General features: G+C 37.8%; 1 protein-coding gene across 11 annotated transcripts in view; it reads left to right on the top strand.

The window, feature by feature from the left end:
• The window catches only part of VPS13B (vacuolar protein sorting 13 homolog B), a 1048068-nt gene that overhangs the window by 886063 nt on the left and 135076 nt on the right, over positions 1 to 26929 (top strand). For all 11 annotated transcript variants that reach the window (XM_072606881.1, XM_072606871.1, XM_072606867.1 and 8 more), the window contains one exon: positions 24629 to 24825. In XM_072606881.1, the coding sequence (XP_072462982.1) occupies positions 24629 to 24825 (197 nt within the window). The remainder of the gene's footprint in view (positions 1 to 24628; positions 24826 to 26929) is intronic.

The following is a 26929-nucleotide window of genomic DNA, read 5'->3' as shown; positions in this document are numbered from 1 at the left end:
TTGTAATATTTTCTCCTTGACCCGGGAACTCTGGAATTTAGCCACAATGTTCCTAGGAGTTTCTCCTTTTGGATCTCTTTCAGGAGGTGATCAGTGGATTCTTTCAATATTTATTTTGCCTCCTGGTTCTAGAATATCAGGGCAGTTTTCCTTGATAATTTCATGAAAGATGATGTCTAGGCTCTTCTTTTGATCATGGCTTTCAGGTAGTCCCATAATTTTTAAATTGTCTCTCCTGGATCTATTTTCCAGGTCAGTTGTTTTTCCAATTAGATATTTCACATTATCTTCCATTTTTTCATTCTTTTGGTTTTGTTTTGTGTTTTCTTGGTTTCTCATAAAGTCATTAGTCTCCATCTGTTCCATTCTAATTTTGAAAGCACTGTTTTCTTCAGTGAGCTTTTGAACTTTCTTTTCCATTTGGTTAATTCTGCTTTTTAAAATATTCGTCTCCTCATTGGCTTTTTGAACCTCTTTTGTCAATTGAGTTAGCCTATTTTTCAAGGTGTTATTTTCTTCAGCATTTTTTTGGGTCTCCTTTAGCAAGATGTTGACCCACTTTTCATGCTTTTCTTGCATCTCTCTCATTTCTCTTCCCAGTTTTTCCTCCACCTCTCTAACTTGATTTTCAAAATCCTTTTTGAGCTCTTCCATGGCCTGAGCCCATTGAATATTTATTTTGGATGTTTGGGATACAGAAGCCTTGACTTTTATGTCTTTCCCTGATGGTAAGCATTGTTCTTCCTCATCTGAAAGGATGGGAGAAGATATCTGTTCACCAAGAAAGTAACCTTCTATAGTCTTATATTTCTTTTCCTTTTTTTGGGCATTTTTCCCAACCAGTTACTTGACTTTTGGGCCCTTTGTCAAGAGTAGGGTGTACTCTGGGAATCTGTAAGATCTCAGTTCCTCCAGGGTGGCACAATCAAGCGTGTACTGGTCTGGACGCAGAGAGGGATTTTTGTGCCCAGAATCTTAGCAGTTACCTCTCCACAGCCACCTGGCTTCCAGTTCTGCCAAGTCAGCACTGGGGGCTGATTTTCATATAAGCTGGATGGGCAGGGCCGCCATTCAGTGTGAGACTCCCCCAGGGCCTCCACACAGGGCCGAGGCAAGACTCAGCTCCTCAATGTCCCCAGGGGTTTTTACACTCCAAGAATGTATGCAGGCTGATGTAGGGGCTGAGAACTGCTGCTGCCTGCCAAATGTGGCCTCTGTGACTGCTGCCTGAGGCCAGAGCTATGGGAAGGCCCTTCTCCCTTCCTGGCCTGCTGAAAAAACCCTGTCACTGACCTTTGGTGCCTGTAGGTTGAAGGATCTGCAATCCCACTGCTGCTAGGACTGGGGATTCCGTAACTGGAGATTCCACCCCCAAGGGCTGTTCATCACCCGCACTGCTTGGGCAAGGCTGGGCTGGGCTCTGGTCTGCACGCAGTGCAACAGATGTTTCCCGTGGCCCTTTCTGGTCACCCTGGGCTGAGAATCTCCTCCACTCTGTTGTTCTCCACTTCTGCTACTCCAGAATTTGTTGAGAGTTCCTCTCTACAGGTATTTTATGGACTGTGTGGGGAGACCCTGCGTATGTGTGTCTTTCTACTCTGCCGTCTTGGCTCTGCCTCCCCATTATTTTACCTTTGTAGGGCTGTTACACTGAAGGAAGCATGACTACCTAGTGCTGAAGCTAAAGTTGGAAAAATCAGTTTAAATCCTGACTTTGACGTTTGCTTAGCAGTGCTGACCTCTGAGCTTTATGCAGTTCTCTGTTTATATCTAGATAGACTTTGTTCTCCATTGGTGGAGGGAGTTCCCATACCAATGAAATTGAAGATCTCAGAATGTCAACTGGACTGGCAGATGAGGGAAGTGACATAGACAGAGTCTATTTGGATTTCAACAATTCATTTTACTAAATCTCTCATTCTACACATGTAGAAAAATGCAGAGATATGAATGAGAAAAGATTATTGCCTGATGGATTTGTTAAACAACTTCACCAAAAAAATATTGATTAATGGATTGAGTTCAGCCAGCAGGGAGGCTTCTCTACTCTGTTTGGGTCAACATTTTTATCAGTAACTTGCAAGCAGAATGAAAACATAGAAAGCTTATTTATACAATTTTAAGGTGGAGTAAAGCTGGGAAGAATAACTAATGGATTAGATGACAGAATTATGATTCATTCAGCAATGCAACAACCATTTATTATGCACTTACTATGTGCAAAAAACTCTGTGCTGGTTACTGCTAGGGGAGAAATAAGATACTCTTCCTCCTCTGTAAGGCCATGCCAGCAGGATGAAATTTAACAGGCATAAATGTAAAAAACAGGATTAGACTTAGGGAGAGATGAATAGAGAACCCAAAAGAAAGCTTTAGGGAACAGGCACATTGAGGAAATAGTGAAAGAAATGGGGTGGATGTTTCCAGAAAGTGAGAAATAGAACAAAAATTTAACAGTACCCTGGAAGCAAGATCTCATGCTGGCAGAATAGTTATCCTGGGTTCTCCAAATCATTGCTAGCACACTAGACTATGAGCTCTGACATATCCATGCAACTGTAAAAGCAACCAGAATGGGCCCAGTTTTAAGCCATGCCTGTCATCTAAGTCAGTCTGACTTAAGAGACTCTTCACCTTAGGGTCAGCCGTATATTGACCAAAAGAATAAGATATCGTGCAAGCAACATCTTGCCTCAACCAGCCCTTGTTGAGTACATTAAATCTGCAGTACGCTGTGTGTTATACATTAGAAATAAAGACAAAACAAAAAATGTTGTCTTGGCCTCTAGAAGCTAACATTCCTTGGGTAGAATTTAAATAAAAATAGTGTCAGAAGTCCCTAAGTCCAGACTTTGAGGGGTGTCCGTGCCACAAAAAAGGTTAAGCCCAGATTCTCATAGATCTGTTTCCATTCTCTTCCCTCTCTAGTCCATTCCACAACTGCTACCAAAGTAATATTCTTTAAGTGCAAATCTGACCATTGATCCCCTTATTTAGTCAGTTCTGGTGGATTCCTGCCACCTCTTAGATGAAATAGTCTTCTGTTTAAACTCTTAAAACCCTGTACAACCTTGCCTCAATCTATCTTTCCAGTCTCATTACTCTACTTTCTGTATTCTGCAACTCAACCAAATGAACACTCTGACTCCCATCTCTGTGCCTTTGTCTTAGCCATGGGATACCATGCCTAGAATGTACTACCTCTTTACCCCTGTCTCATAGAGTCCCTCTGTTCTTTTAAGATGAATCTCAGGTACCATCTTCCAGAAACCTTTCCCGATTCTCACAACCACCACTGCCCTCTTACCCAAACTACTTTGTATTTATATTTAACTGTTTTATATGTACATATATGTATGAATGACATATATGTGTATATATGTCTTTATTAAGCTTGTATATATGCCATGTGTATTTTATATGTATTTGCTCCCTCTTCTGCTAGAATGTAAGCTCCTTGTGAGTAGATTTGTTTCTTCTTTGTATTTTTATCCCTATACCGTTCTACCTCTCAATAAAAAATGGCTCACATAGGGATTATTATTTATTGTTGTTCAGATGTTTGTTTTACAGCCATGTCTAACTCTTCATGACCCCATTTGAGGTTTTCTTGGCAGACATTGGAGTGGTTTGTCATTTCCTTTTCCAGCTCATTTTACAGATGAGGAAACTGAGGCAGCAGGGTTAACTAACTTGCTAGTATGTTCCTGAGGTCAGATTTGAACTCAGGAAGAGGAGTCTTCCTAACTCCAGTGCCAGAACTCTATCCACTGCACCACTTACCTGCTTTATTAATAATATTAAGCTCATGCTATAACCAATTGAGCTAATGCATTTTGCTCCAATTTGCTCTTTCAGTTTCACTCAAATCAAACTGCAGTATTCATTGTTCCCTGAATTATGCTCTGTACTTTGTAATTTCTATGCCATTGTTTATTCCATTCCCTGCACCTAAAATATCTTTCCCCAATATCGTCAGTTATCAGTATCTCACCCATCTGTTTTTATACAGTCATAGAATTTTAGAGTTGAATGAATCAAGGAATTTTAGAAGATGAGGAATAAGTTGTCAAAAATATCCTTAGTGTTGTCCTCACGGATTTTTAAGTCATTCAGAAGAAGGATAATAAGGGTTTGAAAGGAGAGAGGGTGAAGAAAGCATCAATATGTTCAGTTAAGTGTTAGGAAAGAGAGGTAGTGTCAGAGGTAGGTAACTGCAGTGCAGAGCTGAAGTGGATGACGTATGTGAACAGAAGAGCCTCGGGCTGCCAGTTTGAAATATAGGCTACTAGTGGCTTTTCTTGACTGTTCTTATTCTTGTCTAATAGGCAGAAAAACTAGGCCACAGGTTCTTTGTTCAAATTCTTTTTGCATTGTTCAGTCATTTTTAGTAATGTCCAGCCCTTTGTGACCCCGTTTGGGGTTTTCTGCACAAAGATCCTGGAGTGGTCTGCCATTTCCTTCTCCAGCTCATTTTACAGATGAGGAAGCAGAGGCAAATGGGATTAAATGCTTTAGCCAGGTCAAATAGCCCAGGCCAGGAAGTCTATCCCCTGTGCCGCCTAGCTACCTGTCTTCTTGCGTATCACTGAGTAATTTGCAAGTCATATGAGTGAGCCAGGTTTTTTAAAGCCATCTTCCTTCCTAATAAAAAATACTTTTGAGTAAAAACACAAGCAGCTTCTTTTTAAGGACCCTAAATATTCCTTAAAAGGAAAGAAATTAAGTATTATCACTTGTGGAAAGAGTTTCATGTGATATTTTAGCAGTAATTTCCCTAAACCGTAGAAGTAAATCCAATGCCGTAAGCTACATACTACCCTAAGGCAGAGGCATATACTCTCATTAATTTTAGTAAAAATTGTGCATGCATAAATAAGGGCAAAATTGGCTCTATAAATATTATTCCTTATTTATATGGGAAAGTAAATTGGTAGTCTAAAACACAAAATTTCTATAATGGAAAAAACAGTGGTACTGTGTTATTCAACAAAACCTATTAAAAGTTAATAAGTGTAAGGCAGACATGGCCTGCCTTATAATAGACCTCACCAGTGGGCAGGCCATGGTCCAGATCTGAACTGCAGGACTACCAAAGCCAGATGTTTATCTAGTCAGTGAAGTGTGGATTAGGCTAGCATGGAAGTTCCACAAATGTACTGAATATCAAGCTGTGTTTGTATCACCAACTGAGTATTATCACACAAACCCACTACTTCTTAATCTCAGCTATCAGGTGTAAAATGAATATAATGCCTAAAGTAATGACCTCACAAAATTGCCAAGAAGTTCAAATGAGAATTATGTATGTAAAGCACTTTGCAAACTATAAATGTCAGTGATGACAATAATGATGAATTACAGACCTTGGGCTAGTCACTGTATCTTCTGTGAGCCTTAGTTTCCTTATTTGTAAGATGAAGATTATGTATATCCTGCCTACTTAACAGAATTATAGGAAGAATCAAATGAGGTAATGGATGTAAAAGAGCTGTGTAAAAGAGAGAGTGATTACCAAACTACATGTCACGGTCCTTTCTTGTCTCATGATTCTTGCTTTAATGAAATCAAATAGGAAAAGAATATGGGAATATGTATGTGTGTGACTTCTTTATGGCCAAAATACAGGAAAAGTTACAAAATACAGATGTCTGTCAGGCATGGGCTCCAAAGGGAAAAAAGAGGCAAGAGTAAAAAAAAAATAGATATATTATTAAGTGAAAAAAAATTTAAACATAACTGGCTCTTAACCAGAAGAAAATTACTTTTAAAGACTTGGATGAAACTCTTAATTCATAGCATCTAGTGAAGGTGAAGGAAGGTCCTGTGGTGAATGAGGATATACATAGTTCAGAAAATCAAAATTTATTATATTCAAGGGAACAGAACCTAGCTCTAAGTTTTTCAGAATTGGAGACATATCCCATACTTCAGAAGTGAGTAAAACTCTAATGCTCTTGGAAAGTGCCAGTATTCACATCATTCATTAAGTAAAGATAAAGAACTTGGAAATTTTTAAGTAAATTTAATAACAATTCATTTCAGTTCAACAAGCAAAGGTCTCTTTCCTCTAGAAGTTTACATTCATTTGGGGGAGGGGTGTGTGTGCGTGTGTGTGTGTGTGTAATATATACAAAGTAATTTCCAAAGGGAGGCCACAGATGTGATATGAAGGGTAGTTTGTTAACATCAGGGACAGCAGAGACATAGGGTTAACTTGAATGGATATGTGTGAGCAGGGCAGGCAGCTTCAAGCTAAGCAAAATCCCAGGGATTCTGAGTAGAGCCATACAGAGAAGGCAGTCTACTTTGATGTTCTTCACAGTAACAAGGATAGCATTCATTTGATTATCTGCCCCTGACAAAGAGGTGAAAAAGGAGGAGGCAAGCGGGCAAACAAATGTCTTTCTGTTCCCTGGATCAGGCTAATTATAAAGTGAAGGTGTGAGACATGTTTGATGAGGTCACTTTCAGCTAGGTTAACTTTGCTGCAGTGCTCATTTCTGGGTTGCTTAGATTATGTCACTATTTTATTTAAAGTTTCTTGAAGCAATTAAGAGTTGTTTACAGGTGTTTTTAATAAGTCTGATATCTGTCGGAATCATCCTGGGTTACCTAAGTGACTATAAAATAGAAAATGAACCACTTGAAGAGAAATAAGTTTAGGTTTGATATTTTTATGATATTTCACATAGTAGGTACTTAATGTCTGTTGAATTGTTGAGTATATAAACAGATGTATTTTCTAGCACCTTGTTGGCTTTTCAGTGGTGCTCAGGAAATAGAAGTTTGGAATCATTCATTTTAAACTACTGCAACTCATTATTTCAGGAAAGATTTGATCTGACAGTCAACAGGAAAAGAATTATGATCCATGTCAGAGGCATTCATTTTTTCCTTTTAATGGTGACTATCTCATGTTTGGCTGACTGTCTCCTCTGTTTTGCGTTCTCCTTTGGGGCTATAGTGTTGAATTAGGCATTGGAGAATTGGAGAAATGGTCTTTGAGAGAAACCACAATTTTTGCTCATGTTCAGATTTATTTCTCACATTTCAGAAGTAAGTGTTTTAAATATCCAAGTAATTTGTGAAGTTTTGTGAACTAAGTTTAGGTTATTACTTGTCTGACATGTTCATAGCAACCAAAAAAGTAAATGTTTGCTTTCTTACACTCTGGATTCAAATATGATATCTGAGTTATATCTGACCCAATTTTATACATAATAATGTAATGCGTTGCAATATAAGTTGAGGTTGGTGTTAATATCTTTATTGCTAAAATGGCCTTGTAATCATAGCAAAAATGATATTAATATTAGCTAAAATATGTGAAATTTTAAAATTAAATCAAATGAAGTTATCTGAGTGGTCCTGCTTTTCAGTGTAATGCATTCCTGGTGAACACATCTTAAAATACATTGCAGTAAGTTGAAATGAAATTCTGACTTGTTCATTTACCGTAGCCAAACTCTGTGTGTACTCTCATCTTCTTCTAGTCAGACTTAACTGAAAATTGTAGAATAACTAGTCGGAGGCAGCATCAAGTGAGCCACGGTTTCTAGGAAGATATTAAGAACAAGTAAAGCCAGATAACTACAAGGGGCTATCTCCAATGACAAATCATTATGATATCAAATGAGATAATATTTGTAAATCTCTTAGCACTTCCCTCCTCTCATTATTTATAATGCAACTTGTCATTGAAAATTGTTTTGGAGGACTTACGGGGACAAATTTTAATTTACCCCTCCTTCCCATAGTTCTTTATCATGCAGCATCAGTGAAGAGAAAAATAGAAAGGAAAAGCAGAAAAAGATAGAGATTCCTTATATTTGACAAGTAGACATAGACATGAAGGAGTAAATAGCCACAGTTGCTGTTCCTGTACAGTTAATATCCTTCACCTAGGTTCCAAGCATTGGCTACATAACTGTATGCTGTAGGCCTTCCTCCAGGGGTCTTTTTTTTTTTTTTTTTTGCAAGAACAAACACATATAATTTCCTTCCTCTCCAACAACTCAAGGCATATACTCTCCTCTGTGCCACTTCAGTTTCTAGGAGAGGAGGCTCAAAATTTAAGTTTAGTTCCTTAACAGCAGTGTATTAAGGAGCAGTGCTCCTACCAAGTTCCTGTCTTAATGTAGCCTAACATATGAATCCATCTGCTGATCTGGGGTCCTGATGGTCACTCCCAAAAATCACTCTGTGTTCTTCAAGGTATAATGATGCATTGCTTTCAAAATCCAACCTAGATTCTCCCTCCCAGATTCCTGTTGTTTGCTGTCCCAACCCTTTGATGCTCCCAAGGCCAAAAACTGCACTCCTTGCCCCCAGAAGGTAAATGAACAAAAAAAAGGCCAAGGATCATTTGTCAGGAACCATGGGGCCTCACAGGGAGAAGTGCCTAAGGCTCTTTCCATACCACATCGTCTCTCATTGGATACCATGAGCACAAGAATCATCAAAATGTCCCCAGAAGGACTGAGGCAAACAGAATTCCTCTAGACTTTGTGATATTGCGTAGTTATCAATGAAATACTTATGTTCTGGTTAATAGATGCTTAATGTCTTTGTTGAATGAGGGATTATCATACAACCAGTACACCTCCTTTCCTGATTGCATACCTCCAATGATTACTATTATGCTACTTTTCCTAGTTTTTTCATTGATAATGTGCTGTTCCATTGATCTTTTGGTGACCTACAACTTTAGTTTTTGGAAGTGGTGTTTTTATGATTTATAGTCATGCAGCATCTCCCAAAGAATATTGTTGTTACAGAATAGATCATTGTTAAGAGATGGTTGGGGTCATTGAAAGTACAACTCATTTTCCCAAAGACAGTCTGCCCTGTTTTTCTTGTGTTCATTTCTTGGCTTATCTGCATTATCTGCGCAAGATATAAGTATTGACAGAGCAACTCTGATTTTTCTATCCAACTTCATAGCATAGGCTCAACCAATAGGAAGTCTTCATCTACTTGTTTTTCCTGCATGGATTATCAAGCCAAATTCTTCTGAGTAATCTCATTTAGGAAGGTCTGTAGTGTTCTACAGTTGATACAGTCAGACCAAGGCATCCACAAATAGAAGCATCTATAGGACTTTACCATTTATAGGGACCTCTTCTTCCTTTTGGTCTCTATGCCAATGTCAAGTGCCTTTAGAAAAAGGCAGACTATTATAAAGAATATTCTGTAGCAATCATATCTTTGCCATTGTACAGTTAAATGAACAATATAATGCTGCTGTGCTTTTTTTAACTATGAAAATTGATTCCATAGAATCAAATATTGACTTAAAGTCTCTCTTCTAGCCAAGTGTCATTGATACATGATTCCTTTAAATTGACAATAATAAATGTAAGTTTGTTATATAACCCTCTGATTATTAACATCAAGCCAATGGTAAAATAGGTAGGTATATACTTGCCAAAAGTGTTTGCCACTTAGAATGCATTTAGAAAAAAACAAAGAGAAATATGCTAGTTCTTGTCATTGAACATCCCTCAAATATAACATCTCCCTTCTAGACTTTGCTTTTGTAATGTGTCATTTATTGTATTTTGATTTGCATGTTGAAAGATCACATTTCATTTAACAAATAATTATTGAACATCCATTCCATACCTACACCATTCTAGGCTTTTTAGGAGATACAGAGAATAAGATATCATAGAATGTTAGAACTGGAATGGACTTTAGAAACTTTATCTATCTTCATTTTACATATAAGGAAACTGAGACCCACAAAAGTAAGGTAGTTTTCCTAAGATCACACAACTCTAAGTGGCCAGCCTGGTGTCTTTTTCATTGTTCTATCCTTTTTCCCTATTCAGGTTGTACTTTGTGCCCTTTGGGGGTTTATACCCTAGTAGGAAAGACAAGCCACAATAAAAAAATGTCTGCATGACATTTGAACCCAAATGAGCACTTCCAACATGAAGTGCCTTAGATCTTCAGAAGACAAGGGCAACGAGAGTGATGTGGGAAGCCTTCTCACAGGAGTCAGCAGAAATGCTTGTTCCCTAGCAGAGGAAATGGCTTAACAGAGAGAAGAAACAAAGGTGTTTTTGGAAATAATCTCAGGAGACCTGAGCAGAAGGTCCCAATAAGGGAGTACTAAAAGATAAGGAAAGAGAAATGGGATTGGGGCCAGAACTTGGACATAATTCCTTAGAGTCCTCAGTGGAAATTGCAAACAATTTCACTTTTCCCACGCTGAAATTTAATACATTTAATTACCTAGATTGACAGAGGCTAACTCAGATTACTGTTTTGAAAACTTTACACCATATAGTCAATTCATTTAATCAAGTTGTAATTATACAGGTTTATTTTAAAATTTTTTCATGCACTTTACCATTTCCTCCTCCTTAGTGTCTGCCTACTAACAACTTTTCTTCTCAGCATTTTCAAGTTAAAATTACTTTAGTGTAGTAGCTCCAATAAAAGATTCAGTGAAATAAGAGGTTAAAATATTGTCTTATGAATTTATGTCTTCAATTTATAATAGAGCCACATTCAGACTAATTTGAAAATGTTTATTATCTGGAGGGTTGAAGTTAGTTTTTGCATTTTCTTTGAAGGAAAGGGCATGTGAATCAAATTAACAATGTAAATAAGGTTGCTGGGAAAAACTGTTTAAGACATCCTCAAGGATGGAAGACTTATTCTAAAAATAATTGATATGCTCACTATAAATTGTTTTTATGTATAGTTATTCAATTCAACCAACATTTATTAAGTGCCTACTATATGCTGTGTGCTAAGCACAATGTTTGTCACTAAAGGAGATAAAAAAGATTCAATAGACAGGGTGTTTTGCCTTTATGAAACTTGCAGTCCATCAGGGTAAAGAAACAAATATCTATGATTCAAAATAATGCATAGGGGAGGGAATAAGGATCTATATTATGCCAGCTATGTTCCAGGTACTGGGCTGGGTGCTTTATAAATATTACCTTATAACAACCCTGCAAGGTAGACAGTGTTATTCCCATTTTACAGTTGAGAAATTGAGGCAAGCAGAGGTCAAGTGACTTTCCCATCATCACACAAGTGTTCAGTTTCTGAGGCTGGATTTGAATCCAGGTCTTTCTGACGCCAAGTCCACTGCTCCACCTGGTGGCCTCATGTATGTATATTGCTTACACAGTATGAAGCAAAATTCTTGTGGTTACTAACATCAAAGATTAGGGAATGCTTCATGGAGGAGGTAGCGTTTGAATTGAGCTTTAAAAAATAGATAAGAATTCAACGACTGAAGTTAGTTGTCAGTTCCGTACCTTGTGTGAGCACTGGCATGAAGGCCATATTAAATGTAATATAAATTTTTTTTAAACTGCATATAGCAAATCACAGTTTCCTATACAAATCCTCCTTTTCGTTACTTTTTATAGAACAAAATATTTATGTTTGTTGATGATAGTTAAGCTCATAATAAAAAAGAAAACTTAAAAAAGTGGGAAAATATAAGAGACTAAGATTGGGAAAGTAGAGTTAAACCAAATTTTTTACACTTGTGTAAAGCTTTGAATGGCAGGCAAAGGAATTTGAACTTTACTTAGAAACAAATAGAGAGCCACCAAGGATTTTTGAACAGATGAAAGCTGTGAGTTCCTATATGCATAAGGAAGGTCAGTCCAGCTGCATTCTGAAGGATGTTTTGAAAGATGTGGTATGGATAATAGAACATAGGCAGGATAATGTATTTCAGTACTCAAGCGGGTGATAATAAAGGGCTGTAACCAGGGTGGAAATAAAAAGGAGGGACTGAATATTTATTTGCATTGGTAGAATATAGTAGGCACTTGATAAATATTAGTTGAATTGAATAACTATGCATAAGAACAATTTATAGTGAGCATATCAATTATTTTTAGAATAAGTCTTCCTGAACATCCTGGTAGAGATGCAGTTGAAATGCAGGCCTGGCACTCACAAAGGTGATCAGAGTTAGGAAAGCAAGCTCCCTAAAAGACATCCATGCAGAAATATTTGGCCATTTTGTTCCAAGTTCTGTGTGTTCTTTAAAGTATTAAACTTATTTATTCATCTTTTAAAATATTCTGTGATTCTGACCTCAATTTGTACTGAGTTTAAATTTACTTCTGTTAGTCCAAATTAGTGAGGTTCACTGTATCTGTGATATAAATCACCACAGTCCAAGTAATCTGAGGTATGTATTTTTTTTTCCCTGTTCACCAGATAATCAGATGATCCTAAATTTAGAGCTGAAAATGACCTTACAAGTTCAGAGTCATAGTGCTAGAGCTAGGAGAGACCTCAGAAGCCATTTGGCCTCTCTTATTTTGCAGATGAAGAAACTGAGACCCAGAGAAGTTAAGTGATTTTCTCACAGTCTTACAGCTAGTAACTGTCAGAGGTAAAGGTCTGAATATTTGATCTCTAATTCCAAATCCAGTCTGTTGCTGAAGCACCATAGATCCCATGAGCTAAATTTTTTAAAATTTTCAACAAATAAACCCTAGGTAACGTATATCATAAGTGATAAACTTTAATCTTAAAAACTTCTAGAAATCATCTTGTAACCCAACCCTCTTATTTTAACAGTTGTAGAAACAGACCCAGAGCAGTTAAGTGATTTGCCTATATTCACAGAGATAATTATGCCTCCTAAAATCCAACCCAGAGTTCTTTCTACTACACAATGTGTATTTGATTGTCTTTGCCACAGCTTGGTGAAACCTTTGCAAGTAGGAATAACACAAAGAGTGCCAGCTGATTTTGAAACTTGTAGTTTTTTAGAAATGTATTTTACAAAAGTTTTCCTTTTCTTCACTTTAATTTTGACCAAAAAGTTCTTTGTGTATTTAGTTTTATTTCTTCTAATGGGGAAAAATCTCTTTAAAGATTACCCATTACCCACCTGCATTTGCTCTAAATCCTGGTAGCTTGATAAATTGATAAGATAACTTGGTCACATGTTTAAAAAAAACCCAAAATATAAGTCCTTATAAAAGAATGTTATGTATTTCCTTTAAAAGGTTAAAAAAGTATTTCTCAGGGCTCTTAAATTACCATATTCTGATACCAAGGGAAAATAAAACCTGGACTCAGAGTCTTGTTTGTACTTAAAGGGCTTTCCGGACAGGAAGGCAATCTTGATGCAATGCAGTAAGCCACAACACCAGTGGGGCATTACAGGTGAAAACTCTGCAGCTGTACCCCTTCACCACAATGTTGTACAACTGTACACTGGAATATTTCCTGTACAGAAATAGGGTTTGGTTAACTTTGTTTCCCAAGAGTAGATCACATTAAAATGTTATAAAATCATGATTTCCTGCATTTGAATACTTGTGGTTTCTCCACTGGTTCCAATATTACAAAGGGGTTTTTTATGACTTCTATTAGTTGAAGATGTATAGAAGCCTTCTTTTTTTTTCCTCTCACAAAATCAACTGAACGGCAGATGCACATAAAAAGAAAACATTTTAAAAGAAAACATTCTGATTTCAAGCATGTTTGCCCTTTATTTTATTATTTAGTAATTGGTTTTTACACTGAGGGGGATGTGCAAGTTGGAGTAAGCCATGAATATATTGTACGTATAAATGTTAGATCTTGGTGTGTGTTGCTGCCAAATATGCATTAGTCTATATGCAGATGTGTGTGTACTTATGAACAGTTTTGAGAAAAATCATTTCAACCTTTAAAAAAAAACCTAGCAAATCATTATTAGAAAACTCCTATCTAAGAAGGGACTATGTGATTGTCTTTACCATCTTTTTCTAAAATACACATTACATTTTTCTGATATCTATATTTTTGGCAACTGATCTTTTCTCCTATGTCCTCCTTACCTGCTTGGTCATCCACACACTGTTCCCATGTCTCCTGTTCAGGCTCCACTTTTTAATCACCTCATTTTTTTTTCTTCATGTCCAAAAACTCTCCCCCATCTACCCATCCTATTCTGTGATCCTAATCATTGGGTCCTAGATCTAGAATTGGAAGGGATCTCACAAGGCCTCTTGTGGAACTCCTTTGTTTTACAGACAAGGAAAGTGAGTCACTGAGAGGTGAAGGGGTTTGCCACAACATCACCCAGATAATGAGCATCCAAAGCAGGATCTGAGCCGAGATCCTTTCACTCAGAGCTAGTGTTCTCACTACTGTACCATATTACATAGTTATTTATCATCAACTTGTAATTGCCCAAGATCATGAGATAGATGGAGAGCTAGCCTCAGAGTCAGAAAGACCTGGGTTTGGGTCCCACCTATAACTCATACTAGCCCAGTGACCCTGGCAAGTAAGGGTCCTAACCTCTCTGAAACTCAAGTAACTATCTTATAAGTTATAGATGAATTGTTTCCTGCTAAAGTTGCTATACTTTACAGATTCTTGGCATATTGACATAATTATTAAGTACTTATTTTAAACCTTTCCTAATGTATCATTGGTATCAGGAATTCACTCCCAAACAGAAAACTTCCATCAGTAGAGCTTGCCTCTTGCTTTGCAATTTACAGTCTTAAAAAAAGTTGTCAGAGGTACTGAGAGTCATTAAAACACTAACTTTGACCTGGTGACTGATTATTATCAAAAACTATTCAGAATTATTTTCTGAATTCTAAAAGTGCCACAGAGACACATTATCCAAATTTATATGAAGAGATTATCTTTGCCCCTGGAAAAGGGAAATTTAAAATTTCTGCAGATGGAATTGATCTATGTCGCTTATATTCAGCTTTTTCTTATGAATCCTGCTTGGCAGTTATATATCATTGAGACTTGTGAATGGTATAATTCATAGCCTGACAGGTTCCATAAAATCAGTTTGTATCAAATGATAAATTGTAAGCAAAAGTATTTAATTTTCATTTTACTTTACTCTGTAAAAAAGTAAAGAGATTTCCAACAAAATAACACCATGAGTAAAATAAATGTTTGAAGATTTCAAAAATCAGTGTTAAAAATTAAATGCTTTATAGATTTGTAGTACAATATGCCAGAACTTTCAGTTATAAATACAAAATTTCTCCTAGTTCACCTACAAGGAAAAATCACATTCTAAGAGAATAGGCTCCAGAATAGAAAATCACCCCCATACCAAGATAGTATAATCATGAAGCCAATAGTTTATTCACACTCAGGAAACTAAATTTAAAATCCCAGCATGGGTTGGCGTCTGATACACAATATGAGATTATATTGTATTCTGCCTTTCTTTCACTTAGGTGGCCTTGTTAAGAGATGATAAAAGACACGTGTTTCCTGATTCTGAGTGCAGGGAGGTGTAGGTAGTTGTTTCTGGAATAGGAGTGACTTGATCTCCAAGGGGAAGCGCCCACCATGTGAGAAAGGGAGCTTCAGGAATTCCATACTGCATCTCAAAAAGGCTTTTTGTGTTGTTTTTTTCCTTCCCAAACTAAAATTAAATAAAACACAGAACTAAGAAAACAAAAATGTAGCTCTGGGGGCAACCCTGAACACATTACACTTTACTCCAGCTGTTCATGCCTTTGTCTTTCTTACATTTTGTCTAGAAGCATCCTGTTCTCCTCAACCTTGTAGCAGGTGGTGGAAACTGGATGTATTAAACAGTTGATTCTACGCCAGGTCTGTCTTTGTGTTTGTGCTTGGCATTTTACTTTGGTTCCTTACAGTAAGATATAAGAAGAGCTTTTTTCTTGGTGATGTTGGAAGACTGTTTCTCATTGTTCTGTTCATCTCCTGAATGGTTTAATTTTATTTAGAGTAAAGGAAGAGAAAATGACTTTCCTTGGATCCTAATCTCTGGTGAACTGCCACTTACTTTAGGGTGGGAAATTATGACCTTAATGCTAATTTGACATCAGTGCATCCCCCAAAGAAGGACACAGAGTATGTTCTGTTCCAGAAGTCAGATGTTTATCTCCTGTCTTCACACAGGCCAGGACAACTGCTCTAGAACTCTAGAGCCACAAGGCTCCTGAGGTAATTCTAATAGTTTTATTGTGGACTAGGTCAAGTCCAGTAACTGACAAGGACTACAATAGGTGGTATTTCCAAGTGACCTTTGGTTGGCCACAGTTAATCCTTAAGAGCCTCAAAACTAAAGATCATTTCCAGAATTTCCAATCTCCTTCACCCAGGGATTTTTATTCTTGATCTTTTATAGAAAATCATTATGTGGGTAGAACAATTCCGTTTGTACCATAATATTATAAAAGTTACCATATAATTTACTTTCTCTATGTTTTCTTTGTCTTACCTATAAAATGACAACGGTAAAGCAGTACGTTGTAATGTCTTCCTTGCATTTTGTGAAAAATGTGTACATATAATTTACTGAATCAATCTTATTTACAAGTTTCCACATTTTCAAACATTGCTTTTGACTTATGGTCATTAATTAGCTTTAGATTAATCCTCAGTTTTCTCATACATTCAAATCTTCTTTAAACATGTCTGTTTAACCACTTAGTGCTTCATACTTCCATGGGACAATGGAGAGAGGCAAGGTGGATGAGGGCAGCTGTGGGAATAGGGGAGCAAGGTGAAGAGACAGGGGAGAAATGTCATGAAGGGCTGCTTCCAAGAGAGAGAAGTTGTCAGACACAGGGTGAAATCCAAGTTTCAAGATGGGATGGAAGAGGTAAGAGAGTAGAGCCATTGACAGGAGATGACTAGGAATATTTTGGTGGCCCAGGCCCCATATGGCAAAAGCTTATCAACTAGAAAACTTGTAATTACTGGGATGTGGCCGCTGCGTATGCTGCAGCTTCTTAGAACCACGGGTGAGAATTGGGTGGAACAGGTGGACACCAAAGGTGGAAAGCAGCCCTGAAAAGGGCTCCCTGAACACACGCTGTACCCCAGAAAACTATTGTAATAGTCCAAGTGAGAGGTGGCTATGACATCTTGTGATACACAAGGATTTGAATATCTTACCCAGAAATAAAGCTGTTACTTGGATGAAACCAATGTAACCTTTGTTTTCAACTGTGCAAACTATAAAGCCCATTTGATTTGATTCCTGTGATTCTCCGGTAGTTAGTATCTAGTCTGAATACCTATTTAGTTTATGGACAAAATCTTCATATTCTAAAATACTGCCCTCTGTTTTTCTCTGTGGCCCGCCCAGTCAGACCATGCTTTGGGATGGGGGCAAAGGCATTAGTTAAATGTAGTTTCAAATTTTTTAATAGCCAGAGTGTTTAAGAACTAGGAAAATCAATTAACTGAGGACTTATCAGAATTTGTCCTTGGGAAGTTGTTGGTGATAATGATAATAGCTCCCATATATGTGTCCCCTTTCCTACCTCTACCAGAGAACATAAAGCTATCCATGAAGATGGATGGGCCCCACAATTCTGGTATTATTTTTTTAATGTTACTAAATAAGAAGTTCCTCAGATACTTTTTGTACTAAAATTGTTTTTAAATGACAGTGTATATATACAAACCTTCCCATATTAGCCATTGGATGGAAAAACATTATGAAATAACATTTTAAATGTGGTTATACAGGTGGTCCTACACAGACTAAATACGTTCAGTTCAAAGTTCACATGTTCTTAGGGTACAATTCATTTTATATGGCTGACTGATTTTTTAAAAATTCTGTCAAATAATGGCTAGGAAAACAAAATGTAATAAAAATATACATATTCTTGAGAGTCATTTGAAATGTACCATGTGTTATATGTAGAATATTTTCCAGTGAAATCAGTTTACTAGTTCCTACTTCCCCTGACTCAGTTCTGGATATCCAACATTTCTAAACTACCTCTTGGCAACCAAAGCTACCATCTTTCCTCACAGTTATTCAGTACAGGAATTAATAATAAATCCTCCAGGAAGGATAACTATAGATTTTTAAACATAGAACATTCTATACTAAATAACCAATTCCAAACATAAAAGTATATGATAGAATTCTTTCTAAAAGAGCACATAAAGTAGATCTTGGAGTTCTTAAGAGAATTCTAACATGTGGAGCTATAAAGATAACATTAGAGTGCTAGATATGTAGTTTCAATATGTTGCACCTAAAACTGAGATTAGCTGGGTAATGTCAACATTTAATGGAAAACTGTCAGAGCCTACAGCTGTATTTCCTTTAGCTAAGCATTTGGAGGATGACTAGTAGGCCCACAGAGGCAGCCAGGTGGAGCAATGGATAGAGTGCCTGGCCTTGTAGTGAAAAAGACCTAAGTTCAAATCCAGCCTCAGACACTACCTGTGACAGTGGTCAAGTCACTTAACCCTGTTTGCCTCAGTTTCCTCATCTGTAAAATGAGCTGGAGAAGGAAATGGCAAACCACTGCAATGTCTTTGCCAAGAAGACCCCAAAACTCATGAAGAGTTGGACATGACTGAAAAACAACTGAACAAAGAAGTAGTCTCTAGGCCATCAAATGACTCATCCTCATGCTGATCCCTAAATAAAGTTAACCTTCATCTATATGCCAGCTGCCTCTCCTGTTGTTTCTTTTCTATTTTCATTTTCAGCTTGTAAATTCCTTGGTTAATGAAATCTAACTATGCTTTCTTCCCTAGCCTCTATATTTCTCTCACTGCTTTGTGGACTCTCTTTCTTTGGACTTGGAATCATCTTCTACATTGATCTATTGCCACCCCTCTCCTGCTTTACTTGGGAGGTTCACATACTCACTTTTAATAACCTTATGGATTAGACCTTGACAGAAAGAGAAACCTTCTAGTCCTCCATTCCTACTCATAACAGAAATAAAGAACAATAAACACAGGACCATAATTTTTTCTAAAAATTGTTGTAAGTGGTTATAGTTTAAAAGATGAGGAGTGTTACAAAACAGACTTTATTGGAATGGAAGTTTGATTGTTGCCAAAGGGTGAGGAAGATATTCACAATATATGTCTATAGAATTTTTTTTTAATTTATTTTTATTTTTATTGATTTATTTAAATTTTAACATTCATTTTCACAAAATTTTGGGTTCCAAATTTTCTCCCCATTTGTCCCCTCCGCCGACCCCAAAACACCAAGCATTCTTATTGCCCCTATCACCAATCTTCCCTCTCTTCTATCATTCCTCCCTTCCCTTGTCCCCATCTTCTCTTTTGTCCTGTAGGGCCAGATAACTTTCTATACCCCTTTACCTGTATTTCTTATTTCCTAGTAGCAAGAACAGTACTCGACAGTTGATCCTAAAACTTGGAGTTCCAACTTCTCTTCATCCCTCCCTCCCCACCCATTCCCTTTGGAGGGCAAGGAATTCAATATAGGCCATATCTGTGTAGTTTTGCAAATGACTTCCATAATAGTCATGTTGTATAAGACTAACTATATTTCCCTCCATCCTATCCTGCCCCCCATTGCTTCTATTCTCTCTTTTGATCCTGTCCCTCCCCAAGAGTGTTGACTTCAGATTGCTCCCTCCTCCCATTGCCCTCTCTTCCATCCTCTCCCCCCCCCTGCTTATCCCCTTCTCCCCCACTATCCTGTATTGTAAGATAGGTTTTCATACCAAAATGAGTGTGCATTTCATTCCTTCCTTTAGTGGAATGTGATGAGAGTAGACTTCATGTTTTTCTCTCACCTCCCTTTTTTTCCCACCACTAAAAAGTCTTTTGCTTGCCTCTTTTATGAGAGATAATTTGCCCCATTCCATTTCTCCCTTTCTCCTCCCAATATATTTCTCTCTCACCCCTTAATTTCATTTTTTTAAGATATGATCCCATCCTCTTCAATTCACTCTGTGCACTCTGTTTCTATGTGTGTGTGAGTGTGCGTGTGTGTGTGTAATCCCACCCACTACCCAGATACTGAAAAGTTTCACGAGTTACAAATATTTTCTTTCCATGTAGGAATGTAATCAATTCAACTTTAGTAAGTCCCTTGTGACTTCTCTTTGCTGTTTACCTTTTCATGCTTCTCTTCATTCTTGTGTTTGAAAGTCAGATTTTCTTTTCAGCTCTGGTCTTTTCATCAAGAATGCTTGAAAGTCCCCAATTTCCTTGAAAGACCATTTTATCCCCTGAAGTATTATACTCAGTTTTTCTGGGTAGGTGATTCTTGGATTTAGTCCTAGTTCCTTTGATTTCTGGAATATCATATTCCACGCCCTGCGATCCCTTAATGTAGAAGCTGCTAGATCTTGTGTTATCCTGATTGTATTTCCACAATACTTGAACTGCTTCTTTCTAGCTGCTTGTAATATTTTCTCCTTGACCAGGGAACTCTGGAATTTGGCCACAATGTTCCTAGGAGTTGCTCTTTTTGGATCTCTTTCAGGTGGTGATCAGTGGATTCCTTGAATACTTATTTTGCCCTCTGGTTCTAGAATCTCAGGGCATTTTCCTTGAGAATTTCATGAAAGATGATGTCTAGGCTCTTTTTTTGATCATGGCTTTCAGGTAGTCCCATAATTTTTAAATTGTCTCTCCGGGATCTATTTTCCAGGTCAGTTGTTTTTCCAATGAGATATTTCACATTATCTTCCATTTTTTCATTCTTTTGGTTTTGTGCTTTCTTGGTTTCTCATGAAGTCATTAGCCTCCATCTGTTCCATTCTAATTTTGAAAGAACTATTTTTTTCAGTGAGCTTTTGAACCTCCTTTTCCATTTGGCTAATTCGGCTTTTGAAAGCATTCTTCTCCTCATTGGCTTTTTGAACCTCTTTTGCCAATTGAGTTAGCCTATTTTTCAAGGTGTTCTTTTCTTCAGCATTTTTTTGGGTCTCCTTTAGCAAGGTGTTGACCTGCTTCTCATGCTTTTCTTGCATCTCTCTCATTTCTCTTCCCAGTTTTTCCTCCACCTCTCTAACTTGATTTTCAAAATCCTTTTTGAGCTCTTCCATGGACTGAGACCATTGAATATTTATTTTGGATGTGTGGGATACAGAAGCCTTGACTTCTGTATCTTTCCCTGGTGGTAAGCATTGTTCTTCCTCATCAGAAAGGAAGGGAGGAATTATCTGTTCACTAAGAAAGTAACCTTCTATAGTCATTTTTTTCCCTTTTCTGGGCATTTTCCCAGCCAGTGACTTGACTTCTGAGTTTTCTTTCCACCCCCACCTTGCCTCCAGATCTGCCCAGCCAGAGCTTGGGGTCTGAGATTTAAATGCTGCTTCCCAGCCTCAGGGCTTTCAGTCGGGGTGGGGCTGCTATTCAGTGTGAGATTAAGTTCAGGTGCTCAGGTGGGGGCAGGGCCGCCACTCAGGGCTCAGTTTCCTCAGGGGGTTTATGCAGAGACCTTCAACAATGGATCTGGGCTCCTGCCTGCTTGGGGAGCCCCTGTCAGCCACAGCCCCCGCTGCTGCCTCCCGAGGGGGCCTGAGTTATGGGGACACCCCACTCCCCTGTCGGCCACCCAAAAAGACTCTCTCACTGACCCTTGTCACCTGTGGGTGGAGGGACCTGCGATGCTGCTGGAGATTCTGTCCCTGAAGCCTGCTTGGATCTGCTCCACTCGGCACCCGTGCAGCCAAGGCAGGGCTGGGCTCAGCTCCAGGTCCGGGGAGTGACAGACCTTTCACATCAGATTTTCAGGTCTCTCTGGAACAGAAATCTTGTCCGCTCCGTTGTTCTGTGGCTTCTGCTGCTCCAGAATTTGTTGGGAGTTCTTCTTTACAGATATTTTATGGGCTGTGGGTTCAAAGCTAGCATATGTGTGTCTTTCTACTCTTCCATCTTGGCTCCTCCCAGAATTCTTTAGAGAAAGAAGAAAGTGATGTGTCCAGAATAAGAAAGAGAATTCTTTTGAGATGGAAAGTTGATGGAACCAGTGAATCATATGTGTGCATGCATTTCTAGCAAATTTGCAACTGCTTCGTTGTGAAGGATCTTTAAAATACCAGATTCTACCCAACAGTAATTTACTAGGTTTTCTTTGTACTTTAATTTAATCATTGAATTTTTTTTTTTTTTAGTATAAGGGTGTTGGGGTTTTTTAAATATGTGGGAAAAAAAGCAAATTAAATGTACAGATTTGGTGTAAGTACTCCTAGTCACACAAATAAAACAAGCATTTCAAAGTTTTTCAGGAGTTTCTATTTGGAGTGAATTTGCTTATGCCACTTGATTAACCAAGGAAAATAGGGTGTGTAGGGAAAAATGCTGACAAACACATAAGCCACATATTTTTATATGTATTTTTGCAGTAATTCATTTTCTATTGTTTTACAAATTTCCTGAGTAGCCTGGAATTTCCACAATGAACATATAACCAAATCGTGAACCCAATGAAGCTTGTTTTCAACATCTCCAATGTCTTTTTTAGCTGAACTTTTCCCTGCCTACCCCAACTTTTGTATCGTGAATGCTCACTATCCTTACTGCTCAGTGGCAGCCTCCTGCTTTAGCTTGCCCTGAATTTTTCAGCACTTTGACATCATGCACAAAATTTGTCATTCCCACTTTTGCACCTTTATTCATGTTGTTTTCTAACCTGGAATGTGGTCTCTTTTCCTCCCAGTCTATCTAGTCCTACCTCTCTGTTTTAGGCAAAGCAAGCTCTGCAAACCTAAACTAACCTTTACCTTCCACAACATGTAGTCATGCTGAGTATATCAGTGCCATGAATATGTATATGTTATCAGTCATATTAGCTTATTTTCCATTTATTGATTGTAAGTTATCTCCCTAATGAAAATATGAAATCCTTGAGAACAAGGATTGGTGTCATGTAACTTTTGTATTTCTCAGTAATAGGCACACAATTAATATTCAGTAAGTATATTCTGGATTAAGAAATATGGACTGTGTTAATAAGCTTCAAAAACGAAGATAATATAGGACTGTTGTCTTGTCCTTTTTGGGGGGATACGATATTCCTCAGAGTTTCAAACTGTTCGTACTTTTTTGTAAAGTTTTTTGTAAAGTGTTAGCATCAATACTTAGAAGTTAATTTGTTTATGTTGAATTATGACTATGTGTCTTTAGTCTCTAATTGGGTCACTTTTAATCAGTGTAATATATATCTAAAGTTTCTAAAATCCAAACACCTAACCTGACATTAAGTCCCTTTATAATCCATGTGCAGCCTCTATTTTTAGCTTTGTCTCATACCGCTTTCCTTCATATATACTATCACTAACTGGATTAATTTGTGTTCCTCATATTGGTCCCATGAATTCCTGCTTTTGCTCCATGCTGTTGCTCATGTTTTCTGTACCTTGAATACCTTTTCTACCACCTGTAGCTATTGGTATTCCTGCCCACACTTCAAAATGTAGTCTTGATGCTACCTAGCTCGTGAAGACTTCCAGATTCCTCAGAAGACTGCTTTTCTCTTGATCCCTTTGCATACTTATCATATTGGCTATCTTGACCTGCCAAGCCTCCAACTTGGATCACTGCCACCATTTACTGCCTTCACTCCTACATATGTGCTGCTAAATGAAGCCAGAGAAAATCAGAAAACTGTGGCATCTGGGTCTACTACAAAGTTATGGTACATAACTTTAATTTGGCCCTTAATGCTCCTAGGTAAACCTTCTATACCTCCCAAATGAACACTATCCATTCACCACAACAGCTCTTCCAAACCTCTTCTTCCCCCTTCATACCTTCCATGGTTCTCCTTTATCCACCCTCTCAATTGAGAACCGAGCCTCATGTTTTGTTGAAAAAAACAATTGAGGCCACTTTCCAAGAACCCTTTCTTCTCACCTCCTGTTCCTCATCTCACATTACCTTTATGCCTTCTGCCATTATTTCTTGAGTCTCCTACATCTTCACCCCTGTCTCATGTAATGAAATAGTCCTTCTCCTTCACAAGGCTAAGCCCTCTATGTGCACAAATGAATCCATTCCATCCCATCTTCTCCAGCAGTTTGTCCCCTCTCTCATCCTCACTTTCTTACTTACCTTTGATCTCTTCTTTCCTGACAACTTCTCCCTTAAAACATGCCCAAGTCTTTCCCATCCTCAAAAAACCCTCATTCTATGCATCCATTCTCATTAGGTATTGCCCAATATTCTCTCCTCCCTTTTGTGGCTCAACTCCTTGTTAAGACCTTTTAGAATCAATGCTTCTACTTTTTTTCCTCTCACTGTCTTCTTAACTTTCTATAGTCTGGCTTCCAACCTCATCATTCAAAGTTTTATAATCTCTCAATTAACAAAGCTAATGACCCTTTCTCAGTCCTCATTCTACTTGACTTCTCTGCAGTCTTTGACACTGTCAATCACCTTTATCTCCTTCAAACTTTCTTCTCTCTAGAGACTAACTTTTGCTTCTTTTGTATCCTCAGTGTTTGGTATAGTGCCTAGTACATAGAAGGCATTTAATAAATATTTATTGATTGCCTGAGAAATGACTATCCTTCCTCCAAATTCTCAACCACCGTTTTTACATACTATATTCTATTTTGTGATGCCATGATTTACGTACATCTTATCTTTCATACTAGACTGTAACCTCTTTGAGCAAAGAGACCATGTTTTCCTCACAGTGCCTTTAGAAGGTATTGAATAAATGCTTGGTGATTTGAATGTTAATTTCTTAGCACAAGTTATATGTAGATAGATATGAAAACAAAAAGTTAATGAAGCTTTACAAGTACATAGCACTTTACAAGTACATAGACACATTTGCAGAAAGACACAAAGTAAAAGAGGTAGATTTTTGTTTGAGCTTTAAAAATTAGGTAATTTGTAATTTAAAGGAATTTTTTTCATCTTAATTTAGGTCCCTTGTAGTTTGGAATACTGGGATGAACTCCAGAAAACTTTTGTTGCTTTTCGAGAATTCAGTCTTTCTGAAAGTAAGGTTTATGAGCTGCAGTTGCCTGACATCAACCTTGTGAATGACCAGAAGAAATTGGTAGCCTCAGACCTTTGGAGAATCGTCCTGAACAGCAACCAAAATGGAGCTGATGACCAAAGGTAACACAGTGAAAATGAGCCAGTGTATTAATGGGTTAAAAACTGTTTTTGCTAGTAGAGCAACATCCAACCCATCCTGACTTTGTTCTACTTTGCCAGTCTGAGACATAAGCTAAGAATCAAGAAAGAAATCAAAGGCCACCCTGGGCAGTTGGAAAAGCTGCCACAAATAAAGTACATACACACACGCACACACACACACACACAACCTTGGGCTTCTTTTAACACACAATTCTAATCAAAGTTCTTTCAACTCCAAACTTAGTCCTCTTGCTACATACACATTTGACAGTAGCAAGAAATAATAGCTTAGAATCTGTCAGCAAAAGAGCAGTCAGGAAGACTAAACAGACACAGCAGCTGGGGCCATTGAATGTAAAGGCAAACAGTCCTATAGTCACTCTTTAATAGACCCCAAGGGCATCAATGTGCTGTTGATAGCACAGTGCCCTCTAGAAAATGAGGGGCTTTGACTATATAATCTGTAAGATTCCTTTTAGCCCTAATATTTTGTAATTCTATTATTTGATTTTCCTAACGATGACCTTGAATTTTCAAGAAAAGGCTAAATATATTGAGTCTTCTCTTCAAACCAAAGAACAATGTGACATCTCTTGTCATAGGGTCCTAGTTGTAGAGCTGTCACAGGCCTCTACTCCACCTCTCTGCTTTTACAGATGAGGAAGCTGAGGCTAGGAGAAGTTAAGTAACTTACTTAGGATAACGCAGCTAGTAAGTGTCCTGGGAAGGATTGAAACTCAGTTCGTCCAGACACCCTAGTGTGCCATACCAGGCTGCCCTGCCCTGCATATGAAGGCATGCAAACGAAGCTAACTGCAACGATATCTATATCTATGTAACATGTATATACACTTTATATGTAGATAGATATGAAAACAAAAACAAAGCTAACGAAACTTCACAAGTACATAGTACTTTATGGGTACATAGACATATTTGTCAATGAGGTGGGTTGTTTTTTTTTTTTGGATGGGGGAAGGCAAGGCAGTTGGAGTTAAGTGACTTGCCCAAGGTTCCACAGCTAGTAAGTGTCAAGTGTCTGAGGTCAGGTTTGAACCCAGGTCCTCCTGACTCCAGGGCCGGTGCCACTGCACCACCTAGTTGCCCCATTTTTGTTCTATTTTTTAAAAATTAGGTAATTTGTAAAAGTGCTATGTAAACCTTAAACCAATGTATAAATGCTAGCTTTTTATTGTCTTAAAATGTAGTATAATTTTGTTCCTTCTTCATATTTAGATGTAGATGATTTAAAATTGGGAATTTACATTGGAAATTAATGGCATGTTTGTTCAATTATTGGTTAATCGATATTGATTGTAAAGGCTGTCTTATAGTAATAACATTTTCTTAATTGATGACTTGAAAAAAGAGCATTTTCTTTCTAATTTAAAAATTTTTTAAGTTTGTTATCAAAGGGAGTAAATCCTCAGCTACCTAGAAAACTTTGCTTTCCAGAATGATTCATTCCCTAAGGTTCTGCCTGGTCTGGATTACACTGTCTTTAATTTATGTAAGGATCTTTGTAGCAAACTCTAGAGCCACAGGCTCCACAAATTGTGAAGCATCTATTTCACAAGATAACCTCTAACATACCTTCTAATTCGATCATCTTCCATGTGTATCCTTCCTCTTGAAAATTTTGGTAGCAGAAGAAAGCCATTTTTTTTTTCTCTTTTCACAATTATCCTCTTTGCTTATCGTATTCTACTGGGGCAGTTAGTCAGTAAGCCTTTATTAATTGCTTAGTATGTGTCAGGTACTGTGCTAAAAGGCAAAAACCAGTCCCTGCCTTCAAGGAGCTCATAGTCTGTTGGGAAGACAACATGAAAACAACTAGGTACATGCAAGTTATATACAGGATGAATTGGAAAGAGTCAGTAATTTGACAGGTGAATAGAGAATGAAATAAAGTGAAGAAAGACTTGGGGGCAAAGCCAAGATGGTGGAGTAGAAAGACACATTTAGGCAGGCTCTCCCCACACAGCCCATAAAATACCTGTATAGAGGGACTCTCAACAAATTTTGGAGCAGCAGAAGTGGAGAACATCAGAGTGGAGGAGATTTCCAGCGCAGGGTGACCTGA

Source organism: Notamacropus eugenii, chromosome 4, assembly GCF_028372415.1.
Source record: "Notamacropus eugenii isolate mMacEug1 chromosome 4, mMacEug1.pri_v2, whole genome shotgun sequence".
Classification (NCBI taxonomy): domain Eukaryota; kingdom Metazoa; phylum Chordata; class Mammalia; order Diprotodontia; family Macropodidae; genus Notamacropus; species Notamacropus eugenii.
Note: the sequence above shows the minus strand (reverse complement) of the source record. Positions and strands in the feature narration are given on the sequence as shown.